The 23580-nt window shown below is 43.5% G+C and overlaps 1 protein-coding gene across 1 annotated transcript in view; it reads left to right on the plus strand.

Moving 5' to 3' along the window:
- The window catches only part of SLC30A8 (solute carrier family 30 member 8), a 108437-nt gene that overhangs the window by 16878 nt on the left and 67979 nt on the right, over positions 1-23580 (plus strand). The window contains exons 3-4 of the mRNA XM_030189894.1: positions 8365-8564; positions 14667-14813. Of these exons, the coding sequence (XP_030045754.1) occupies positions 8365-8564; positions 14667-14813 (347 nt within the window). The remainder of the gene's footprint in view (positions 1-8364; positions 8565-14666; positions 14814-23580) is intronic.

Genomic DNA, 23580 nt, shown 5'->3' on the forward strand with positions numbered 1-23580 from the left:
ATGGGGACAGAACAGTCACTGCTTTGTACAATGCCAGTATGAGTTTTATGATAATCATAGCATGGAGACATGCCTTATGGCATTATTGAGTGAAATCTATGAATTTCTTGATTCAGGAAAATTTGTTATTGCGATTACCCTTGATATATCATCAGCATTCAACCTTGTCCACTGTCACCTATTGCTAATACAACTCCCTGAACTTGGTCTCCAGTTTGTTTTATTCTTTTTCTCATTAACAGATCATACAGTGTTCTTAGTATCCTTGTATCCTCCACATGGCAGCCTCTTGAATGCGGTGTCTTTTGCAATCAGTATTGTTACCTTCTCTCTTTATTTAGTTCGTTAAGTCCTCTTGCAACACAGCGCTGAAAGTCTAACTGCTTTTTATATATTATGTTCGCTAATGTTTAGTTTTAGTTTATTGACTGCTGACTACTAAACAGTTTTATCATGCCTTATTAGTTGAGCTCCTGTGCCTGCAAATATTGATTTGACAAGATAATTGATACTGGGTGGTTTAATTTGCATGTGAATTGAGCATCAGTGATAGCCACCATTTGATTTACTCGGATAATGAATGTACCTGCTCATTTTAAAGATTAAACCCTTGATTTAGTTTTCCTCTAATGCTTTAAGGATATCATTGTACGAATGGGTCACAGATTAAACCAGTACCATGGTGTGATCCTCATTGATTAGTTTTAAATTAACTTTGAAAAGTTAAGTTTGGCCTTAGTACTACAACAAGGGGCAAGAAAAACACGCGGTTTCATCAACGTGTAGGATTTTGTGAATTAATGAGCTACATCTGTGAATAGTTTTGTGAACGATGATCTTTTGAAACTAGTAAATACGTGGAATTGTGCTCTGGCCAAGATCCTGGACAATGTTGCTCCTGTACAAGCCACGAATAAGAGAGGCATGGTTCTACAGAAGTCAGGTAATCCAAAAGTAGGGAAGCTGAATAATTATGAAGTAAGATTTTCAAGTGAGGCAAATGCATGCTATTTGGTTTTATGTACATTTAAAGGGTATTGACTAATAATACCAAGGCCTGTTTTTCCAAAAAGTATTCACAATACAGCCAGTCAACTGCAACATTTCTTTTCCACAATAAAGTAATTGCTGTTACTCCTTAGTGGAAAATAGGCTACTAGTAGCATCACTAACCAGTTGTTTGTGGATCATTGTAGTAAAGAAATCAGTACCTGAATTTACACCACTTTAATAGCTTCCAGGCTTATAGATGGCATATAAGAAATTAAATAATATAATAAACTTCTTTCACAGTAGTATCTGAGTGTTCTGATATGTCTACAGGCGGAAATTATGTTGAACTCTTTTCACTTTGTTACTAAGGGAAAGGGAAGGGAAATGGGACCTGATATACCGCCTTTCCGAGGTTTTTGCAACTACATTCAAAGCGGTTTACATATATTCAGGTACTTATTTTGTACCAGGACAATATAGTGACTTTTTGACTAATGTGAAGCCTTCAATGTAGGTATAGGACCCCATGGTGAACTTGGATCATTAACTCTCCTTTTACAAAGCTGTATGGCAATGCTGACACAGACCAATTACTTTGAATGGGCTGTGTTGGCATTACCGCATTGGTAGCCGCTAGCATGGTTTTGTAAAAAAAAAAAGGGGGGGGGGGTTGTAAGCTAGTTAATGTCTCCTTTGTGGAATGCTATGTTAGGGTTGTCAACTTTTTGAAAGATAAGAAAACTTGCCATTTTTCCATGCTCCTCTCATTCTATTCCCCCCCCACCCCTTGCTCCTCCCTATCCCTCTCCTTTTCCTCTATAACCAATAACTACAGTTATGGAATCTGTGCAGATTTCAGCCCCTAAAGGCCATATCAAAGGAGGGAGATATAAATGGTTGTACTCTTCAGCCCACACCTCAGTCCCTTCCATACAGCCTCCAGAAACCTTCCCTTGCATTTACTTCCTAACACACATTATCCATTCCCCAAATCTCTCATACATATGATCCTTCAAATGCAATACTTCCCCAATAAAGTATGTACACATCAGTAGCGTACCAAGGGTGGGGCAGTGGGGACTGTACATACTGGGTGCAGGCAGCAAGGGGGTGCATGGAGCAGGCGTGCAGCTGTCAGCTCTGCTGGTCCCCTACCCTCTCTGTCGTTACTTCCTGTTCCGGGGCAGAGGACCGGCAGAGCCAACAGCTGCGTGCCTGCTCCATGCACACACACCCTTGCTAGGTGGAAATGTGGTGGGATGATGCTCTTGGGGGGGGGGGGGGGGTGATGTGCTTTGGGGGTGTGGTGCGCCTTGAGGTGGTGATTTTTCTACTCTTTCAAAAAGTGCACAGACTAGGGGACACTCAATGAAGTTACAAGGCAATATTTTAAAAACAAATAGAGGAAATATTTTTTCATTCAATAGATAGTTAAGCTCTGGGACTGTTTGTTGGAGGATGTAGTTATCGTATCTGGGTTTAAAAAAAGGTTTAGACAAGTTTCTGGAGGAAAAGTCCATAGTCCTGTATGGAGATGGACATGGGGGAAGCCACTGCTTGCCCTGGGACTGGTAGCATGGAATGTTGCTACTATTTGGGTTTCTGCCAGGTACTTGTGACCTGGATTGGTCACTGTTGGAAACACATTACTGGGCTAGATGGACCGTTGGTATGACCTAGTATGGCTATTCTTATGTTACTTTCTAATCTCTGGTCAAGTTACATGGGGATATGTGGAGTTCCAAGGAGTCCCTCTATCAATTCTCTACTTTCCTTATGCAGGTGAGGACACAGAGTCTGATGGAGAGCCGCAAACCAGCAGCCAGTACTCAGTGCAGGCACATCTGAAGGAGGAGGGTGAATTGGTGCTGCTGAACACTCAGAAGAGGGCATCATGGGAGAGGAAAAGCATGCTGAGGACACCAGCCAGGAGCCACTTATAGGGGATGAAGAGCAGGATCAATGGAGCAATTAGTGCAGGAACCTCCCCCTCCCCCCCACAGCATTTGCAGATGGCCCAATAGAGGCAGAGGAGGCCGATGAGGAGCCACAGCCAACCCATAGGGGACCCAACCACCATAGGCCGCAGATGCTGTGGCTGGCCAAAAATCTGCTGGCGCAGAATTTTCATCTGATGGACTACCAACAGCAGAAGCTACAGCTGCTGTGGGAGGGGCTCCAAGTATAGCAGGAATGTGGGTAAGTGCTGCAGCTTGCAGCAGGAGAACCAGGAGACAGTCCAAAATATCTGGCAGCAGCTTCTGGGGATCTGGCATGATCTCCAGGATTTACATGATGACCTTGGCAAGCACACTGCCCACACACAGCAAGGACTTGAGCCTCCAACCGGAAGCAGTGAGACCAACAATCCTACAGCAACTCCCTCTACAGCAACTGCAAGTGGCACCAGTGACCACACCACCCAGCCAAGCTTCACAGTATCTGCCTCAACTGCTGAGCCGCAACCACCACCAAGTGTCCAATGATGGAACCCAAAGCACCCAAGGCCAGTGGGACAACCGTGAGGTCAGGTACCTCAGAGGCAGCAGACACTCCCTTGCTGGGTGTTGGGCCCAGCAGCAGATCATCCAGGTGACCAGATTTCCAGGGTGCAGCAGAGGGAGCAGGATGGATTGAAGACTATCGTGGACAGTGGGAATCCCACAGGGGAGGATTCTGACACACTTTCTGCTCCTGCAAGACCCAGGCCATCGCCAGCAGCTCAGGGATGGGGTGAAGGAAGTGACTCTCAGAAGAAATGTGGAGGGGGAGGGGAGCATGATGTAAGGCTCTGAGTCACCTAATTGCCATGCTGTTGTGGTATGTGCTGGGAAGAGGGGGGTCGAGGTATGTGTGCTGAGGGGAAGGGTGGGGTTTGTCTGCTGGGGAGGGGTTGTGTGTGGGATTAAAGGGGTGGGTGTGTATGCTGGGGAGAGACGGTGGGGGTTGTGTGCTTGGGGAGAGGGAGTGGTGGTGTGGAATGTTACACAGATGCTGTGTACAAATAAATAGTGCACTTATGTTTACTGAAAATTGGTGAGAATGAGTCTTTGACTGGTGTGGACACCCAGCTGGTATGCTCACTGGTCAGCTTTGTGCGCAAGCTGGTGAGGGGGGGGGGGCTTCTCATCCTCTGGGTTTGGTAGCTGTTTCTGTAGTTGCTGTCCCTCTTCTGGCATGGCCTGTCTTCTTTGGAGAGCCAGGTTGTGAAGCATGCAGTAGGCCCTAAAAATGTTGGTAACCTTTTCAGCGTTGTAGAGGAGCTCCCCTCCTGAATGGTCCAGACAGCTGAAGTGATTCTTGAACTGGCCAAAGGTCCGTTCTATGATGGTGTGGGTGCTCTTATGCCTTTCGTTGTATTCCTCCTCTGTCTCATTTTGGGGGTGGACTATGGGAGTCATGAGCAAGGTTTGCCGGGGGTAACCTCTGTCACCTGTGTGAGAAAGCAGAATCACAGACACGGGTGTGTATTGGCTGGTATGGTGACCTTGTGGAGATGGGGTTATGGTTGTGGGTTGTGAGGGCACCTAGAGGGAGGGAGTGTGTTGAAGGTTAGGAGGAGGGGGTGTGGGGTTTGGGAATCCCAGTCCTGCTTACCTAGATGCCAACTGGTTGTGATCTCCCCTCGGTCAAACCTGTGGTAGATTCCTGAATGCTGGAGGATGTAGGTATCATGGATGGAGCCTGGGTAGTGGGCACACACATCCACAACCTCCCCCTGGACATCAAACATGACTTGCGTGTTCATGGAGTGAAATGATTATTACTGTAGGTCTCCTTGTGTGCTCAGGAGGAGGAGGGAGGTGTCTGTACATAATTGTTTAGAATACTCAGCTTCCGTTATGTAAGAATAATATCTATGGACCTAAGCGGTGGCCCTAACTGATGCCAAACTCTAAACTAGCGAGACTCTCACACCCACTTCGTCATCAGCCCCACAGATAATATAATTGCTCCAACTAATTTTTGACTTCTTTAAAGAAAATCTTATTTTATCCATTTAATCATTTTCATATTTATAAACAATTTTAATACTCATCTTCACAATGCCTTTTCAATGAAGACAAAAATTAGTTTGGAGCAGTTATATTATCTGTGGTGCTGATGATGAGGTGGGTGTGAGAGTCTCGCTGGCTTAGAGTTTGGCACCAGTGAGGGCCACCGCTGAGGTCCACAGATATTATTGTTACATAAAGGAAGTTGAGTATTCCAAACAATTACATATGCTAATGTAACCCTATGGGTTAAATTTTAAAAGATTACCTGGCTCCTTTTAGATTTGGTGTAGAAGCAATGAGCAGAGCAGTGGAACTGAGTAGTTTGTGTGCATGCGCTGAGTGTTCCGCATGCTGATGGAACTCTCAGGAGAGTGACAAACAGCTCAGGCTGACAGTTGAGAGGGCGCTGTGTAAGGAATGGATGTGTGTGAGACTGCTAGTGTGTTATGAGGCTTGAGAGTAATTTAAGGTAAAATATGGCCTCTTGCAAGTGTGTATGTGAGATAGGAGAGTGAGAATAATTAATACGTGAGCCCGAGGTAGTTTAGGCTCAAGGTTGAGAGGGGAATCTGTACAAGGGCAGATGTATGTGAATGAGCACGACTGTCAAGTGTTTTAAGTGGGTAAATTTGTATAGAAACTGAGTTTGTGTTAAGGCTATGAGTGCTTTAACTGAAATTCTGGGCTCCGCGGGGTTTTTTTTTTTTGTTCAAGGATGAGTGAAGAATGGGGAAGTGAAAGGATGAATTGATAAGTGCGACTGTGGGGCATAGATAGAAAACACACGAAAAAGTTATGCATTGAAACACAGCACATTTAGGAGGGAGCACACACTCAGGGAGTTTTATTATTGAGTTTTTAAAGGAAAGGATAGAAGGTGAAGAGGTACCTGCATGACCAGAGTTTGATGCCGGCCAACGCAAGGAAGAGAAGATTTCAAGGAAATTGTGAACCAAAGCTAAATGACATCTGACTAGAAATGTTTAAAGATTTATAGAGAAACAGAGGAAGAAAGATAGAGAAGAAAAGTAGAACTTATCTGATTTTAGAGCTTCCATCCTTATGTGTAGTCTACAGAATCTGTAAAAAAACAAAATTCACAAAGAATCACCTCAGAAGGGAGAGAGTTAATTTGTTAACTTGTTTATGTCATTATACTGTTAAAGAAAAATAAGTACAAATACTTACCTGACGTTTTTGTAGAGTCCGGGCATGATTTGTTATTGAGATGTTCTGAGAAACCTGTAAAAGAGCAGATAGATAAAAACTGTTGTTTTATTTGCTTAAATGTTTGCAAATAAATCATTTATTTTCTTTGTTAAACTCCCTTGGGAAACACTATTTATTTATTTGTTACAATTGTATCCCACATTTCCCCCACCTATTTGCAGTCTCAATGTGGCTTACATAATGCCGAAGAGGTGTTTGCAGACTCCGGAGTAAACAAATACAAATTGATGTTGTAGTAGGATAAGGTTCATGTGGTAGGACCACATTAAGGAATCATGCAACTGAAGAGTTGTGTAATGTTTATTACGAACTTTAGTGTTGTTGTGTTGCAGTGATCAGGCATCTATGTTGGATCGGTAGGGTATGCCTTTTTAAACAGGTGAGTTTTTAGTGATTTCCTGAAGTGTAAGTGGTCATATGTAGTTTTCAAGGTTTTTGGTAGTGCGTTCCATAGTTGTGTGCTGATGTAGGAAAAACTGGATGCATAAGTTGATTTGTATTTGAGTCCCTTGCAGCTTGGGTAGTGTAGATTTAGGTATGTTTGTGTTGATTCAGATGTGTTTTCGGTTGGTAGGTCAATCAAGTCTGTCATGTATCCCGGTGCTTCACCGTAGATAATTTTGTGAACCACAGTGCAGATTTTGAAAGCAATGTGATCTTTGATTGGGAGCCAGTGTAGTTTTTCGCAGAGTGGTTTTGTGCTTTCAAATCTCATTCCAAAGATGGAAGACTTCCCACATGCTAAGCCCAGATTGAACATGCCATATTTTAGGGCTTTTTCTGTTGTTCTAACTGCAGGTTGTGTGCTCATGTTCACATTAGCATGTGGTACCTGCAAAGAATTATTGTGAGAGCACTTACCGCCTCCTCTGTTAATTAATTATAATGCTCTAGCTGGATAATGTTGGAGTGCCCACTCTCTAACCATCACACACCCCATCCAATAAACATTAAAAAAATTAGATAACACAGAGGGTAGCACATGTAAACAGGCAAATTACTGTATAACAGTTTAATACATTCTGTGGTAGCCAGTTATTCTGTGTTAACCGTGCATTTAGGGCTTAACTACAGGTTGACCAAATTTCAGTTTCAGATTTAACAACAACACTGACCCTAAATCCAGGTTTGGGTTTTGGCCAAAAATGCCTGTGCATTTTCAGCTGAAACTGAACCTCTCCCCCCCCCCCCCCCGCAATCGTGCTCCCCCTTCCCACCCAACCACTCGAAGGTGCTCCCTGGGCCTACCTTAGTGAAGCCCTAGTGGTCTTGTGGTCTCTTCAGGGGCAGGAATAAACCCCACTTGTTCCTGCCTCATACTGCTGCTCCCTTGAAGCTGCCCTGAGAATGTCTCAGCAGCCATTTTGCGATTGGAACCAACATGGGCAGGAGCAAGTCCTCTGCCCATGCTGGTTTGCAGTTGGAAAATGGCTGATGGGACCTCCTGCTGTGGCAGTCTGGCAGCTATTTGGATTAGAGCAGCGCATTTGGCAGGAACAAGTGCAGTCCATTAACTACCTTCAAAGGTGCCACTAGACTACCAGGGCCACTTTGAGGGAGCAGTTTCACAGGACAAGAATGAGTGGGGTTCATTCCTGCCTCTGAAGAGGCCACTAGACCACAAGGGCTTCATTAAGGTGGCCTGAGGAGGGCCTATGGGTAGTCAGGAAGGAAGGGGGGCATAGGAGATGGGGGGCTTCCGTGAGGGGGATTTTATGGTTGGGGGGGTTAATTTTTTTTACAGCTTCAGTTTCTACTGAAACTGAGCAGCCAATTTCGGTCACAGATTTGTTTTTTGGCAAAAACCAAAGATCCTGGGTTTGGTCCAGCTCTAGGCTTTATGCCCTTCAGTAAAACAACTTTATTGTTAGGCATATTTTATACAGGATGTATTTATTTTATGATTCCACATGCACTGCACCCCAGAGCACTCCTACACATGGATCACAAAAGTACAGTGGCCATAATCCAGATAAATGGCTTTGAATAATGACCTATATGTCTCTTTTTATTTACATGTGATAAATGCTTTTTCTGAAAATATTGAACTTGTACTATGTAATATGAATTCATCATCATATGAGAGTTTAATAATATAAACCATGAATTTAATACTCCACTTTTTATTCTGACTCTCTTTGAGCTGTCGCAGTGCACCAGGACAGAACAGATCGAATGAAGAGAAACTCAAGGATGAAGACATATCTCGGAGCAATGGGTCATACCATTGCCATAACAACAACAAAGCCCATGAAATCAGGAAGGTGGAACAGAACCAAGCCAAGCAAAAGCTTTATATAGCTGCAGCAGTTTGCCTTACTTTCATGATCACTGAAATTGTAGGTCAGTAACGTTTAATAAAGGGAATAAAGTTGATACAAATTATGTATTTATAACCCACTTTCTTCCAGTAAGGTCCAAAGTGAAGTCACAAATCAAGAATATAGTAAATAGCATTGGGAATATTGCAAAAAATTATATTATATTATTACAATTTTTGGATTAAGTATTTATGAAAAATATATGTCTTCAATTGTCTTTGAAAAAGATAAGACGGTATTAATCAGATAAAAGGAGGAAATGACTTGTAAATTTTAACAGACTGAAAACAGAATGACCTTTTGTTTTCAGTTCCAATAAGTTGTTTCAGAATAATTTTTCTGCTATCATGACTATGCACCTACTAGTTATTTTTAATGGATGTCAATAGGCACTTGGGGAAGACCAATGTAATTCCAACCAAGGGAAACAATTTATTGATAATACTAAAAATGTGTAAGATACAAAGGCTGATAAGTCCAAAAAATCAAGAAGACTGAATGGACTTGATGCAGTCCTGTGTTTTGCCGCGGCAAGCGCTCAGGGTTCAGATATTCCTACAATACAAACACATATCTAAATACAAATATATAAAAAAGTACATAAGTGTCTATAAATAATGCATAATAAAAGAAGATAAAAACCAAAAATAAAAATATGCCAGTCTAGATGAAAATGGAAAATTGTTAGTCAGTGAATGGCAGTACAGGGATATCAGCCAATAAGTCACACTATAACATAAAGCTGTAACACCGTCTGTGTAATACACGAAGAGGAAAACAAAATATGTAAAAGACTGCCGAAACATGTGTGCACATATATTTGTAAGTTGATAATGAAACAACTGTCAAAAATAAAAGCATAAAAATGGAAATAATTAATATCAGAAGACAAAAAGGGAAACAAAAGAAAAAAAAAATCAAACATGAAATAAGAAGCAAAAAAAAACAAGAAAACAAAAACAATAGCCAAGAAATGGCATTACCAAATGAGCAGTGCCAATGTGGTCTGCCTACACATGATGACCCATAAGAAGAAGTAAAATGAAATTGAAATTCATACAAGTAGAAACTACCCAAAAAGATATTGCTACTACTAATAATTTCTATAGTGCTACTAGACATACACAGCACTGTACACATTATATGCAGGTACTTTCTCTGTCCCTAGAGGGCTCACAATCTAAGTTTTTGCACCTGGGGCAATGGAGGGTTAAGTGACATGCCCAAGGAGCTGCAGTGGTAATTGAACCCAGGTTGTCCAGGCTCAAAGACCACTGACATTAGGCTACTCCTCCACAAACAATGGTTCTCAGAAGTACTCTCAGAAATAATAAAGAAAGACAAACAGCCACTTACCAATGTGTAGAAATGAGAATGTTTATGTGTCAAAAAAGACAGCATAAGAGCATGGAGGGTGGCAGCATACCAGCTGAAATAGTGAAAAAAAAAAAGAAGTCTCCTTGTGGTGTGAAGCAGTGGAAAATCAAGGCTCATTGTGGTGTGAAACAAGCCTCATTATTGTCTGAAGCAGTGAAAAATCAAGCCTCACAATTAAAGATGTCAAAAAATGGTCCTACACTCTTTCATACATAACATGGAGGGGAATAATCGAATGCGCCAGCGAATATTTCGCCGGCACCGCAAAGAGCTGTCTGGAACCGCATAATCAAAAAAGATGGCCGCCCATCTTTAGTTTTGATAATATGGTTGCGGCCAGCCAAAAGCATTGGATTTCGCCGGGTTTCAGATGGGCGGCATCGGTTTTCAGTGATAATGGAAACTGAGAGCGGCCATCTCAAATCCAGCGAAATCCAAGGCATTTGGTCATGGGAGGAGCCAGCATTTGTAGTGCACTGGTCCCCCCTGACATGCCAGGACACCAACCGGGCACCCTAGGGGGCACTTCTAAAAATTAAAAAAATATATAAAAATTGCTCCCAGGTACATAGCTCCCTTCCCTTGGGTGCTGAGCCCCCCAAATCCCCCCAAAACCCACTCCCCACAACTCTACACCATTACCATAGCCCTAAGGGGTGAAGGGGAGCACCTACATGTGGGTACAGTCGGTTTTGGGGGGGTTTGGAGGGCTCCCATTTACCACCACAAGTGTAACAGGTGGGGGGGGGGGATGGGCCTGGGTCCACCTGCCTGAAGTGCATTGCACCCATTAAAAACTGCTCCAGGGACTTGTATACTGCTGTCAAGAAGCTGGGTATGACATTTCAGGCTGGCAAAAAAAGTTTTTTGTTTTTTTTTTGTGGTAGGGGGTTGGTGACCACTGGGGGAGTACGGGGAGGTCATCCCCCATTCCCTCCGGTGGTCATCTGGTCAGTTTGGGCATCTTTTTGAGGCTTGGTCGTGAAAATAAATGGACCAAGTAAAACCAGCGAAATGCTGTGAAGGGAGGAAGCATCTCTTGGTGGTTCTCTTTATATTTGGCACTTATTGATGACCATTTTTCTCTTACATCATATGGCAGCTTTGATATAATCTCACTTATACCCCAAGCTGTATTCAAGTAACACAGGCCAGGAAGGTTCAGATCAGATTTAAGTGATTCAAGTTCTTAGAGGAGATCTCCCAATCACTGTAACTTACCATTATCTTTATTTGTGACTTTTGGTAAACCCATTATTCTCTTCATCAATGCCTGTTGGATAGTTTCTGGGCTGCCACAGCACTGGTCAAGTCTCTCCCATATCTCTTTCAATTCTCTGGAGGAGTCATGCAAATATGTGTCTGGTAATCCCTGTACGCTCGGCTGACTCTTTTCCCAGGTTCATTTCTTGGCTCAGGGTGGGCTTCATAATTGCCATGGTGTCCTTAAAATTAGAGTTCCACCTTCTATACTTTCAGAGCAGCCACTGAACTTGGTAAGCCCCATATTCACCATCTTTTGGCGAGTCATGTATGTTGCTAGATCTGCTATCTCTCTGAAGTTTCTATCATGCTGGCAGTAGGTACAGATGGTCGTCCCCGGTTTTCGGCGATAATGGAAACCAAGGATGCCCATCTCAGAAATGACCAAATCCAAGCCATTTGGTCATGGGAAGAGCCAGCATTCGTAGTGCACTGGTCCCCCTGACATGCCAAAACACCAACCGGGTACCCTAGGGGGCACTGCAGTGGACTTCAGAAATTGCTCCCAGGTGCATAGCTCCCTTACCTTGTGTGCTGAGCCCCCCAACCCCCCCCCAAACACCCATTCCCCACAACTGTGCACCACTACCATAGCCCTTAGGGATGAAGGGGGACACCTAGATGTGGGTACAGTGGGTTTATTGTGGGTTTTGGAGGGCTCGCTGTTTCCTCCAGAAGTGTAACAGGTGGAGGGGCATAATAACATGGCTCCTACAAGGAATACAGGAAGTAAAGAGTAAGAAGAATCCAGAGGCAAACACAAGGAAAGTGAACACAGGAACGAACAAAAGCTGAACCATGCCAAATACAGAACCTTGGGAAACCAGACAGCTGGTCAGTAGCTGCAAGCCAGGAGTAACAGAAGCCTAGAATAATGATGAACCAGCGCAGGAGAAGCCTAGAGTTATGAGCCAACCTTAAGCTGGTCCTCACTGGGTCACTCAAAAAACAGAATGACACCACTAAGAATGAGCTGGCTAGGAGAAGAAATAGCTTCTTCTGGAAGGCAGCTGACCACTAACCCAAGAGGCACCGGTTTGAGACCTCCCCATCTTGACACTCTGTACTTCACCCTTTCTTTCTGCACTCTGTTTTAAGCTCTTGTTCTTCCTCCTTATGATTTCTGGTTAAACTTAAATGTAGCAAACATCTTTAAGGCAATATTCCAGCAGCATATATTTTACAACCACACAAAAAAAGTAGAACAATCCTAGAAAATACAAAACATACACTAGAACTTACGAGGGAAAGAAAATCTTAACAAAATACCCATAACCATGAATTTGATGATGTTTACGATATGATAGTCATACCACCTTAAATAGCAAATGTAGAAACGAAATAATTATTCAAAATAAAAATAACTATGGGCCTCTTTTACTAAGCCACGCTAGTGATTCCCGGCACTGCAAATGTGCCGCAGCCCATTCATTTTTGAATGGGCTGTGTCGCATTTGCTGCATACGAATCGCTAACACAGTTTAGTAAAAGAGGTCTTATGTACGGTGAAATTAAAAAAAAAGGCCAACAGCAATATATATGTAAATCAGTGCCTCCTCAGTTCTCTGTTTTCTGTTTGTGTTCTTTTAATAGATGCTGGATGATTGAGGTGGTATCAAGGTGATGGCTCTGTGCTGTAGGTTGATGCTGTTTCAGTTTCTGTTGAACGGGTTTATTTTATTTATTTATTTATTTTGGATTTGACTCTCCCTTTTTCAGTTGTAGCTCCAAGTGAGTTACATTCAGGTATAGTTACCACCAGGAAGCTGGTGTTTATTGAGTTTATTGATACTACATGGTGCCAGCTGCACTTTAAACCAGGGGCGTAGCCAGAAAATAGATTTTGGGTGGGCCTAGGCAAAAACTGGGTGGTTCACCAAGTGTTCTCCCCCCCCCCCCAACCAAAAAAAATATCTCAGCTGGTGAGAAAACCTGACTATATGTAAACCGCTTTGAACGTAGTTGCAAAATGGTATATCAAGTCCCATTTCCCTTCCCTTTCAACCTTGGCAGTCTGTAGCAGGCATGCACTGAAAACTGAGCGTGTGCATATGCAGGTGCCGGTAGCGTGGAGACTAGCATTTTTGTTACCATCAGGGGAAATCTTCAGCTGGTAGAGCTTGGGATCTCCACCAGCTACCACTAAATGTGTGCTACTGTTGGGTGGGCCTGAGCCCTAAGTGGGTGGGCCCTGGCCCACCCAGGCCCACCTGTGGCTACGCCACTGCTTTAAACTGATGTTCGATTATGGATGAAGATGAGGTTATGGATTCACACCTCACTGACAGCTCAGCCTTTGGCTCAATGAAAAGCATTCTAAAAATGAGCATGCTATGTCCTGTTACCATTGCAATGGATGCTATGGTAACTAGTAACCTGAATACTTTCAAGTAACGGATTACTGTGGGGGATTAGATTTGGAAAAGGAATTTTAAAAGATTAGCATTTTTCTTATACTGCATACATAATAAGGCACATTTTGAGGAATATTTGACTGTGTTATGGAGATTTTCTCTGGTGCATAATGTGTAACTGATTACTTCTCAAAAGAAATATTAACTACACTATTCATTATAAACTGTAGACCCACCACTGTGGCAGTTCTGTCAGTATAATTAGTTATACTTACTGTTCCTTTATTCAAGGTACTGAGCATTATGTAGATAAATGGAAGTTTAATGATACAAGTTCATTAGCTGACAGTTCAGTGGCTAGCTTTGCAAGCTACCAAATAAATCCACGTTTGAATTTTTTTGCTTTCAAATCTCAAAGCAGCTAGGATGAGAGTATTTATGACTACAGAGTTAGACTGAGGGGCCATTTTACTAAGCTGCGTAGGCATGTATGCCCATCCTATGCACATCAGTTTTGAACTACCGCCCGGCTACTGCGTGGCCAGGGTGGTAATTTAATTTTTTACACGTATCCATTAAGCGTGCTGGAAATTTTACGGTGTGCGGCGCTAACCGAGTGGTAATCCATATTGCACATCCATAGACCGTTACCGCCCAGTTAACGTGTGAGACCTTACCGCTAGGTCAATGGGTAGTGAGTGGTAAGGCCTCAGGCCTAAAATGGACGTGCGCCAATTTTTGTTTTGCCACACGTCCATTTTCGGCCAAAAAAGACCTTTTTTGTAGGCGCACTGAAAAATGGACCTGCAGGTGTCCAATACACACGTCTACACCAGCGCAGGCCATTTTTCGGCGCACCTTAGTAAAAGGACCCCTGAATATATGTATTCAGTTTACAACATACCATGCAACTATGAAAGATCTTGTGGCCTGTCCCATTTCAAACTTTCTATGATTGTGTGGCAGCAGCATATTCACTAAGAAAGAATGAATTCACAAATGTGACTGGTTAATTGCCCTCTTCCATGAACACAGTATATTGCTTATACAAAGGTTTGAAGCATGGTATGCTTTATCAGCACTGGCTTCTGGATGTTTGACAAACATTGAGCGATCTCCTTTTCTTGTAGGTGGGTACATTGCAGGAAGTCTGGCTATAATAACTGATGCAGCTCACGTCTTGGTTGATTTAACAAGCTTCCTAATCAGCCTCTGCTCCCTCTGGGTATCTTCCAAACCTGCCACTAAAAGACTGAATTTTGGGTGGCACAGAGCAGGTACACACTCCGTTTTTTAATCATCATGGTAATTAGTCAAGTGCAAAATGGAAAAGCTAATGCATTAAGGGCCCTGTTTACTAAGCCACGTAAGATGTGTTAGCGTTTTTAGCACGCGCTAAGCATTAGTGCATGCTAACCATGTAGATGCCTATAATATTCCTGTGGGCATCTACACGGTTAGCACACGCTAATTTTTAGCACATGCTAAAAACGCTAGTGCACCTTAGTAAACAGGGCCCTTAAAGCACTATGAAAAGCACAAGAGTTTTGTAACATGTAAGGGGTCCTTTTACTGAGGTGCACTGAAAAATGGCCTGCGCTGTTGTAGGTGCGTGTATTGGATGCACGCAGGTCCATTTTTCAGCACGCCTGCAAAAAAAGGCTTTTTTCTTTGGGCGAAAATGGATGTGCGGCAAAATAAAAATTGGCGCGTATCCTTTGGGCCTGAGACCTTACCGCGCTACCCATTGACTTAGAGGTAAGATCTCACATGTTAACCGGGTGGTAATCATCAGCGCATTTACACTGCTGATTACCGCCCGGTTAGCGCCACGGGGTCGAAAATAAAAAATATTTTCTGCCACGCGTGTTGGACACACGTAAAAAATGGAATTACTGCCCAGGGCTCGCGGTACCTGGCAGTAATTCCAAATTGATACACATTGGATGCGCGTAGGCACCTTCACGCCTTAGTAAAAGGGCCCCTAATAACCATAATTCCTATACTCCAATGCAGAATACAGATTTCAGCCATAAATCATACTGCATTATATAATTCAATTACAGGTTCACACTGCAAATAAATATTTCTGCAAGTAGTAGATATTAGACAATGATCCCTCATGACAGATCATCTTCCCATCCTTTAGAAAAATCCAGACTTCAGGCTGAACTCAGCCCTATTTGCTACTACAAAAACTTCCTTGCAAAAAGTTATTCATCCACTCTGATGAATAAGATTATTTGTATCCTACCATTGAAAAAAAGACACCAGAGAAGCCCTGCACATAATCCCATTAAACAAGTTTTTAGGGCACTCTGCTTTCAAACATGTAATTCTGTATATTATATAGTACATGAACCTAATTATTTCCTTTTAGATATAAAGTTGTTCTTCTGAAATCACCAAGTGTAAATTTACACATGCAGGCTTCTTTTAGAAAGAGAAGGGCGCCCATCTTTTGACACAAATCGGGAGATGGGTGTCCTTCTCCCAGGGTTGCCCAAATCTGCATAATCGAAAGCCAATTTTAGGCGTCCTCAACTGCTTTCCGTCGTGGGGACGTTCACGGGGGCGTGTTGGAAACGTAGCGAAGGCGGGACTGGGGCATGTCAAACATATGGGCGTCCTCGACCGATAATGGAAAAAAGAAGGGCCTCCCTGATGAGCACTTGGGAGACTTTACTTGGTCCATTTTTTGTTACGACCAAGCCTCAAAAAGGTGCCCGAACTGACCAGATGACCACCGGAGGGGATCGGGGATGACCTCCCCTTACTCCCCCAGTGGTCACTAACCCCCTCCTCTATGCCAGCTTGAAATGTCATACCCAACTCCATGACAGCAGTATGCAGGTCCTTGCAGCAGTTTTAGTGGGTGCAGTGCACTTCAGGCAGGCGGACCCAGGCCCACCCCCCCTACCTGTTACACTTGTGGTGGTAATTGTGAGCCCTTCAAAACCCACCACAAACCCACTGTACCCACATCTAGGTGCCCCCCTTCACCCCTTAGGGTATGGTAGTGATGTATAGTTGTGGGGAGTGGGTTTTGGGGGGGTTGGGGGGCTCAGCACACAAGGTAAGGGAGCTATGCACCTGGGAACAATTTATGAAGTCCACTGCAGTGACCCCTAGGGTGCCTGGTTGGTGTCCTGGCATGTGAGGGGGACCAGTGCACTACGAATGCTGGCTCCTCCCATGACCAAATGGCTTGGATTTGGTCATTTCTGAGATGGACCCCCTCAGTTTCCAATATCACCGAAAATCGGGGATGACCATCTCTAAGGACTACCATCTCTAAGGTCGACCTAAATTTCGCAATTTGGGCGTCCCCGACCGTATTATCGAAACGAAAGATGGACGCCCATCTTGTTTCAATAATACAGGTTTCCCTGCCCCTTCACCGGGACGTCCTGCAAGGACATCCTCAGGAAAACTTGGGTGCCCCTTTTGATTATGCCCCTCTTGGTATTTAACATACGCTTAGGCGTAATTGCCTAGTGCACGTTAATTTTAGGTGCTATATATAGAATCGGGCCCTTAGCGCAAGTCTATAAACTATGCCTAAAATTAGGCGTAATGTATAGAATATGCTTAGCTGCTATTCTTGCGACTAAAATTTAGGCCTAAATACCTGCACCTAAGTTATACGCAGATCTGGTGTATTCCATAATAATGGGCACAGTTTTTTGAAATGCCCATGGCCAAACCCCTTTTTCAGCTACATGCATTAGAATTTCCACTCAGCACGGTATAGAATATACCTAGAAAGCTGTGTGCGTAAATTTTAATTAAAGCCAATTAGTGTTGCTAATTGGCTAAGTATCAATTATTGGCACTGATTGCCTTGTTAATCAGTTAAGTTGTATGTGTAATTTGGCCATGTGGCCAAATTAGCATGCACAACTTAAGGGACCATTTATAGAATTTGGGGGTTAGCGTACAACTTGCTTAGTGCATAAATAAAAGGAGGCATGCACATGAGTGAGGAATGGGCATATCCAACATTTGTGTGTGTAACTTACAGAATATAGGGGCCCTTTTTACTGAGATGTGGTAATCACTAGTGTGCATACCTCAGCTTAAAATGGCTTACTGTGGGATGGGCTTGAGCGTCCTGTGGTAAGTTTTGGATCTGTGCATGCAAACTACGTGCTAATGTGTGCTTAACATGGGAAAAAAGGCATACTACAAAATACATTAAAGCATTTTGCAGTAGTTTGCCTCTTAGCATGTGCTAACTTGCATGCAAGCTATTTTTTTTAAATGCTTTTGAGGGGGCATCATAGATGGAGAATGGGTGTGGAAGGGTTAATCAGCTAGCCTATTCGGATTACCATATGCTAACTGGCTAATGTCAAGTTAATGCACTTAGAGGCCCTTTTACTAAAGGGTTGGCGCAGATCAGTGGTGTGCTGGAGCCGGCTCGCACCGGCTCGCAAGAGCCAGTTGTTAAATTTTCTTCCGGCTTGCGAGCCGGTTGTTGCAAATAGCGAGCCGGCTCTGGCTCTCCTCCCTCCCTCCTCCCTCCCTTCGGAACCGCCTCACCTCCCGCTTGTTTTTTAAATTCTTGGCGTCCTGCGCCGAGTCGCCAACTGTCCTGAGTCCTCCCTTGCCGATTTGCGCTTTAAAAATGGCCGCCGAGACTTCCAGAGGCGGCCTCGCGAGACTTCGGCTGATGTCTCAGCGGCCATTTTGAAGCACGAATCGGCAAGGGAGGACTCAGACAGTCGGTGATTCGGCGCTGGAAGCCAAGAATTTAAAAAACAAGCGGGCGCGCGGTGAGGGACCGGATCGGGAGGGCGGGAGGGAGGGAGGAGAAGAAGAATTTCATAAAACAACTCGGGAGGGGGTGGCAGGGGGGAAAAGAGAGTCGCTGCTGGCCATGGGTGGATGGAGGGGGTCGCTGGACATGGGTGCATGCAGGGCAGGGGAAAGGAGGGTCGCTGGACATGGGTGCATGCAGGGCAGGCGAGAGAAGGGTCACTACTGGACATCTGGGTGCATGCAGGGCAGGGCAGAGGAGGGTCGCTGGGTATGGGTGCATGCAGGGCAGGGGAGAGGAGGGTCACTGCTGGACATGGGTGCATGCAGGGGAGAGAAGGGTCACTGCTGGACATCTGGGTGCATGCAGGGCAGGGCAGAGGAGGGTCGCTGGGTATGGGTGCATGCAGGGCAGGGGAGAGGAGGGTACACTGCTGGACATGGGTGCATGCAGGGGAGAGGAGGGTCACTGCTGGACATGGGTGCATGCAGGGCAGGGGAGAGGAGGGGAGAGAGAAGAAATGCTGGACATTGATGGAGGGGAGAGAAAAGTGAGGAAGGAGATGAGATGAGGGAAAAGGAAGAGAGGAGAAAAACTGTACATGGATGAAGAAAATAGGCAGAAGCTGAGGACCAGAAATGAAGAAGAAAGGAGGAAAGAAATAAATGGAAAGGAAGCCCTGGAAACGGAGTTAAGAGGACAGATAGCAGCAGAATCGGATACTGGGCCAGCATGATCAGAAAAACAGTCACCAGACAACAAAGGTAGAAAAAAAATCATTTTATTTTCATTATAGTGTTTGGAATATGTTCACTTTGAGAATCAGGTGCTCAACATTAAAAGTTTATATTTATTTACTTATTTATGGCATTTTATCCCACATTAAACATGAATTAGATTGGAACCTGGGATCATTTAATTTTTTTTCCTGGAGAGAGTAATGCATTGCCCACCCCCACCCCCCCCCCCCCCCCGGCTATAGCCAGCTCTGCAATTTTTTTGGGGGGGGGCGCAGAGGTGGACGGGGGGCACAGAGGTGGACGTGGGGGGGCGCAGAGGTGGACGGGGGGGCGCAGTGGTGGACGGGGGGGGGGGGGGGGGGGCGCTGAGGTGGACCGGGGAGAGAGCCTGTTGTTAAAAATTTACCAGCACACCACTGGCGCAGATGAATTTTTTCAGATGAAAACACTTTTTGATCCCCTGATGAAGCCGCAGGTGAAATGGGTTCCCTTCAGGATCAGTATCAGAGATAAGTGATGTTTTGCACCCTGCTTTTTGCAACACATAAATATTAAATACAGACTGGTAGTGGACGTTATGTTGTGGAGGTTTTTTTTTCTGATCAGTGATAGAAGGTAGTCCATGTGGGGAGCAACAATATCAGTCCTTGTTATAAAGATGGACAAATGAGCTGCTTTGGCCATGGATTGCTGAGATCTTGTAGTTTATAAAGACTAATCTCTTTTTCCTTACCTTTTCAGCTACTACTTTTGAGAACCAAAGTGGCCTTCTTTTCCTCATACTTTTATTTACTTTAATTACTGAAAGGTTTGCTGCCTTTAAAATAGCTCCTTTCAGTTTTGCCCACTGCTCTCCAAATTTCTTAACAACTCCTTGAGGTAATCCCCCATCTCAACAAAGTTAGTTTTTTGAAGTCTAGAATGTTCACTTTTGAATGAACCATCTCTACACCTGTCTTAATATTGAATGAAATCATCTGGTGATCACTGGATTCCAGATGATCACCCACTACAACATCAGAAACACTTTCCCCATTCGTAAACAATAAGTCCCATCCCATGTGGGTTCCATTACCAACTGCTGGAATAGTTCTCCCTGAAACTGAATCCAGGATCATCCTACTTCTAGAAGACCCTGGAAAAGGGCTATCCCAATCAACATCTGGCATATTAAAATTACCTTTTAGTAGTACTTCCTCTTTCACAGCTATATTTTGAATGTCTTCAATTAAATCTCTGTCCACTTTTTTTGTCTGTGAAGGAGGCCTGTATATCATATCAATGTAGACACATTTTCTACTCCCTCTTTCCAGTTTGACACACAGTGCCTTTTCCTTACACCATAAGTCCTGCAGTTCTGTTGCTTTAATATTATCTTTAACATATAATGCGACTCTCTCTCTATTTCTTCCCATCCTGTCTTTCCTGAACATATTATAGCCCGGTATAACTAAATTCCAGTCATGGTTCTCCATGAACCAAATCTCTGTGACTGCCACTAAATCCAAACCAGCCTTTTCCATCACAGCCTCTAGGTCCAAAACCTTATTTCCCATACTATGGGTAATAGTGTACACTGCTTTCCAGATGTTGCCTTATTTCCCCATTTGAGTATAGGTATTTTTTGCTTCTCTTACATGAGGACTTATACTTACCTGGGGGCTTTGATCACCCAGCCCCAATGATTCTAGTTTAAAGCTCTTTTCAGTAGGTTAGCCAGTCTTCTGCTGAAGATATGTCTTCCCTTCTTTGATAGATGGACACCATCTCTGCTCAGCAGCACTTGGAAAATCATCCCATGATCCAAGAAACCGAAATGCTCTCAATTACATCATTTGCGCAGTCACACATTCATCTCCAGGATGTCAGTTTCTATGCCTTGGCCTATACCCTCAATAGGGAGGTTTGATGAATACACCACCTGCAGATCCATCTGCTTCACCTTGTCTCCCAGAGCCATGAAGTCACTTTTGATACATTCCAAGGGGTACCTACCAGTATCTATCATGCCAACATGGATGAGCTGCATTGAATAATAGACAGTGGTCTTGATGAGTCTCAGTAAGCTCTCTGTAATATCTCAAATCATGGCAGAAGACAGCACACCTCCCAGATATCATGTCTGGGCAGGAGATGGGGGGCCTCTGTACCTCTGAGATGGGAATTGCTATCACTATCATTTGCTTCCTAGTGGTCAGAGATCTGGCAACTATGGAGATTTCAAGTTTCGTTTCCTCCTGTTTCTGGGATACTTTTACCTTCCGCTTTGAGGGCTACCTACAGATTCTTCAGTTTGAGGGTAGGTAGAGTCATAGTATTGGTCCTTCAGGGTCTTGTGATCTGTGTCCAATTATCCTCTTTCAGCACAGATTATTCCCACTGCTGGAGATTTCTGATACCTAAGGAAGCATTTCATTGATGTATTTCTCATTCTCACAAATACTTCTCAAACTTGCCACCTCCTTTCTTATTCCTCCATTTCTTTCATGAGAGATTCAAGCTGCAGACATCTCACTCATGGAACCAGCAGCCCCTTTCCTTGGGTCACACTTTCTACCTGCACAGAGGCAGACGCTGTAACTGGGGCAACAGCTTTAACAACATGATGTTTCCCAGCCATACTTCAGTTGCAGAATTTTTAGCATTTGTGGAAGGACAAGAGAAAATAGAAAAAGCCCTACTAAAACCTCTACTTTTTCCTTAGCTGTTTTGTAGGTTAAAAAAGCAGCTATAATTTCTTTTGTGTGTGAGATCTAATAGTCTAACATATCTCCCCCTCAGCTGTCTCTTTTCCAAGCTGAAAAGCCCAAGCATTTCCTCATATGAGAGGAGTTCCATCCCCTTAATCATTTTGGTTGCTCTTCTTTCAACCTTCTCTAATTCTGCTATATCTTTTTTGAGACACATGACCAGAATTCCATACAATACTCAAGGTGAGGTCGCACCATGGAGCTATTAACTAAGAAGACTTGGTGAAGAGACCTCTCCATTTAAATATAGTGGATACTGTTGGAGACAGGATATTGGGCTTGATGGACCATTGGTCTGATCCAGCATGACATTTCTTATGGGGTCAATATTCAAAGAGGTTTAACCAAGCAAGAAAGGCTTCAGTCTGGTTAAACCCCACTGATGTGGCCGGCTGCTGATATTCAGCAGCACTTAACTGGTTAGGTTAGGGGTGGTTCAGAGGTGATGTTTGAGTGAAGCCATGAGTTAACCAGCTAAGTATACGGATAAAGTTAGGACAGCAAAAGAATTGTCCTAACCCATTGAGTTAGTCAGGCACTGGTCTAAATATCAGCCAAGTGACTACAGATAACTAGATATTCAGTACCAAAAGCTGGACATACTTCAGCATTAAATATTGAGGGTTATTTCAGTCCTTGGCTGTGAGCAGCTTACAAGCCGTTTATCACTGTGGGCTGAATATTGGGCCTTTTGTTTTTATGTTCTTGACCCAAGGTTTTTATTTATTTATTTAATTCTCATTTCTAGCTTGCCTATTCATTAGGTATGTTACAATAAAACATATATAATTAAAATAATAAAAACTGTATTAAAACAAAACAAACTGCTCCATATTACTGCTGATTCTGCCATTCATAGTATAAAATTAAAAGGCCTGAAGAAATAAATGGGTTTTCAAATGCTTCTGGAAGCATGACAAATCGGGAAGAAGCTGCAAGGTCTCTGGCATTCTTTTCCACAAAGATGCAATTGGAATTAAAAATAGCTAATACAGTAAAGAACAGGGACTGTTAATGGTTCTTTCCTCTAAAAACTTGTCCAAATCTTTTTTTAAACTCAGTGATTATTGACCTTGGCTACATCCTCTGGCAACAGCAGTTACATTGAATTTACCGCCTGTAGAAGTCCAAGAGTACAATTCTGTGGTTCTAGTTTGGTGTCAGGATTCTAATTTATGAAAGAATTGAGCTTTAACAAATCAGACATTTTAAAATGCTTTCCAGAATTTCCTATATACTCAAGACGTGTATATGCAGATAAAAGAACAGTATACATGGTTATTTGAAAGGGTATAGATGTTTGATCACCACAGTGCTGAACTAGTGTTTGATACCTCAGTAAATTATTGGCCCCTTTTATCAAGCTGCGAAAAAATGGGGCCAGTGCTGGCATCGGCGCGTCTTTTTGACATGTGCTGAGGCCCCCTTTTATTGCAGCGAGTAAAAGGTAGGTCTTTCTTTTTTCAGGAAATGGCCGTGCGGTAAGTGAAGCACTTGCTGCACAGCCATTTGGGGGGGGGGGGGGGGAAGCCCTTACCGCCACCCATTGAGGTAGTGGTAAGGACTCCTGTGCTAACCCAGTGGTAACTGGGCAGTGATTACTGCCGGGTATACACCGGTGCTACAAAAATATATATATTTTCGTTGCACTGGATATGATGGTATGCTGGGGTGGGAACTACCATCAGGCTTCTGCAGTAGCCCAGTGGTACTTCAACGCTTATGCTGGAGAGGAACGTGAATTTTCTAATATGCTTTTGTTAGGGGCAGTATAATGATTATATAGTTCTGT

This window comes from Microcaecilia unicolor, chromosome 1 (genome assembly GCF_901765095.1).
Source record: "Microcaecilia unicolor chromosome 1, aMicUni1.1, whole genome shotgun sequence".
NCBI lineage: Eukaryota > Metazoa > Chordata > Amphibia > Gymnophiona > Siphonopidae > Microcaecilia > Microcaecilia unicolor.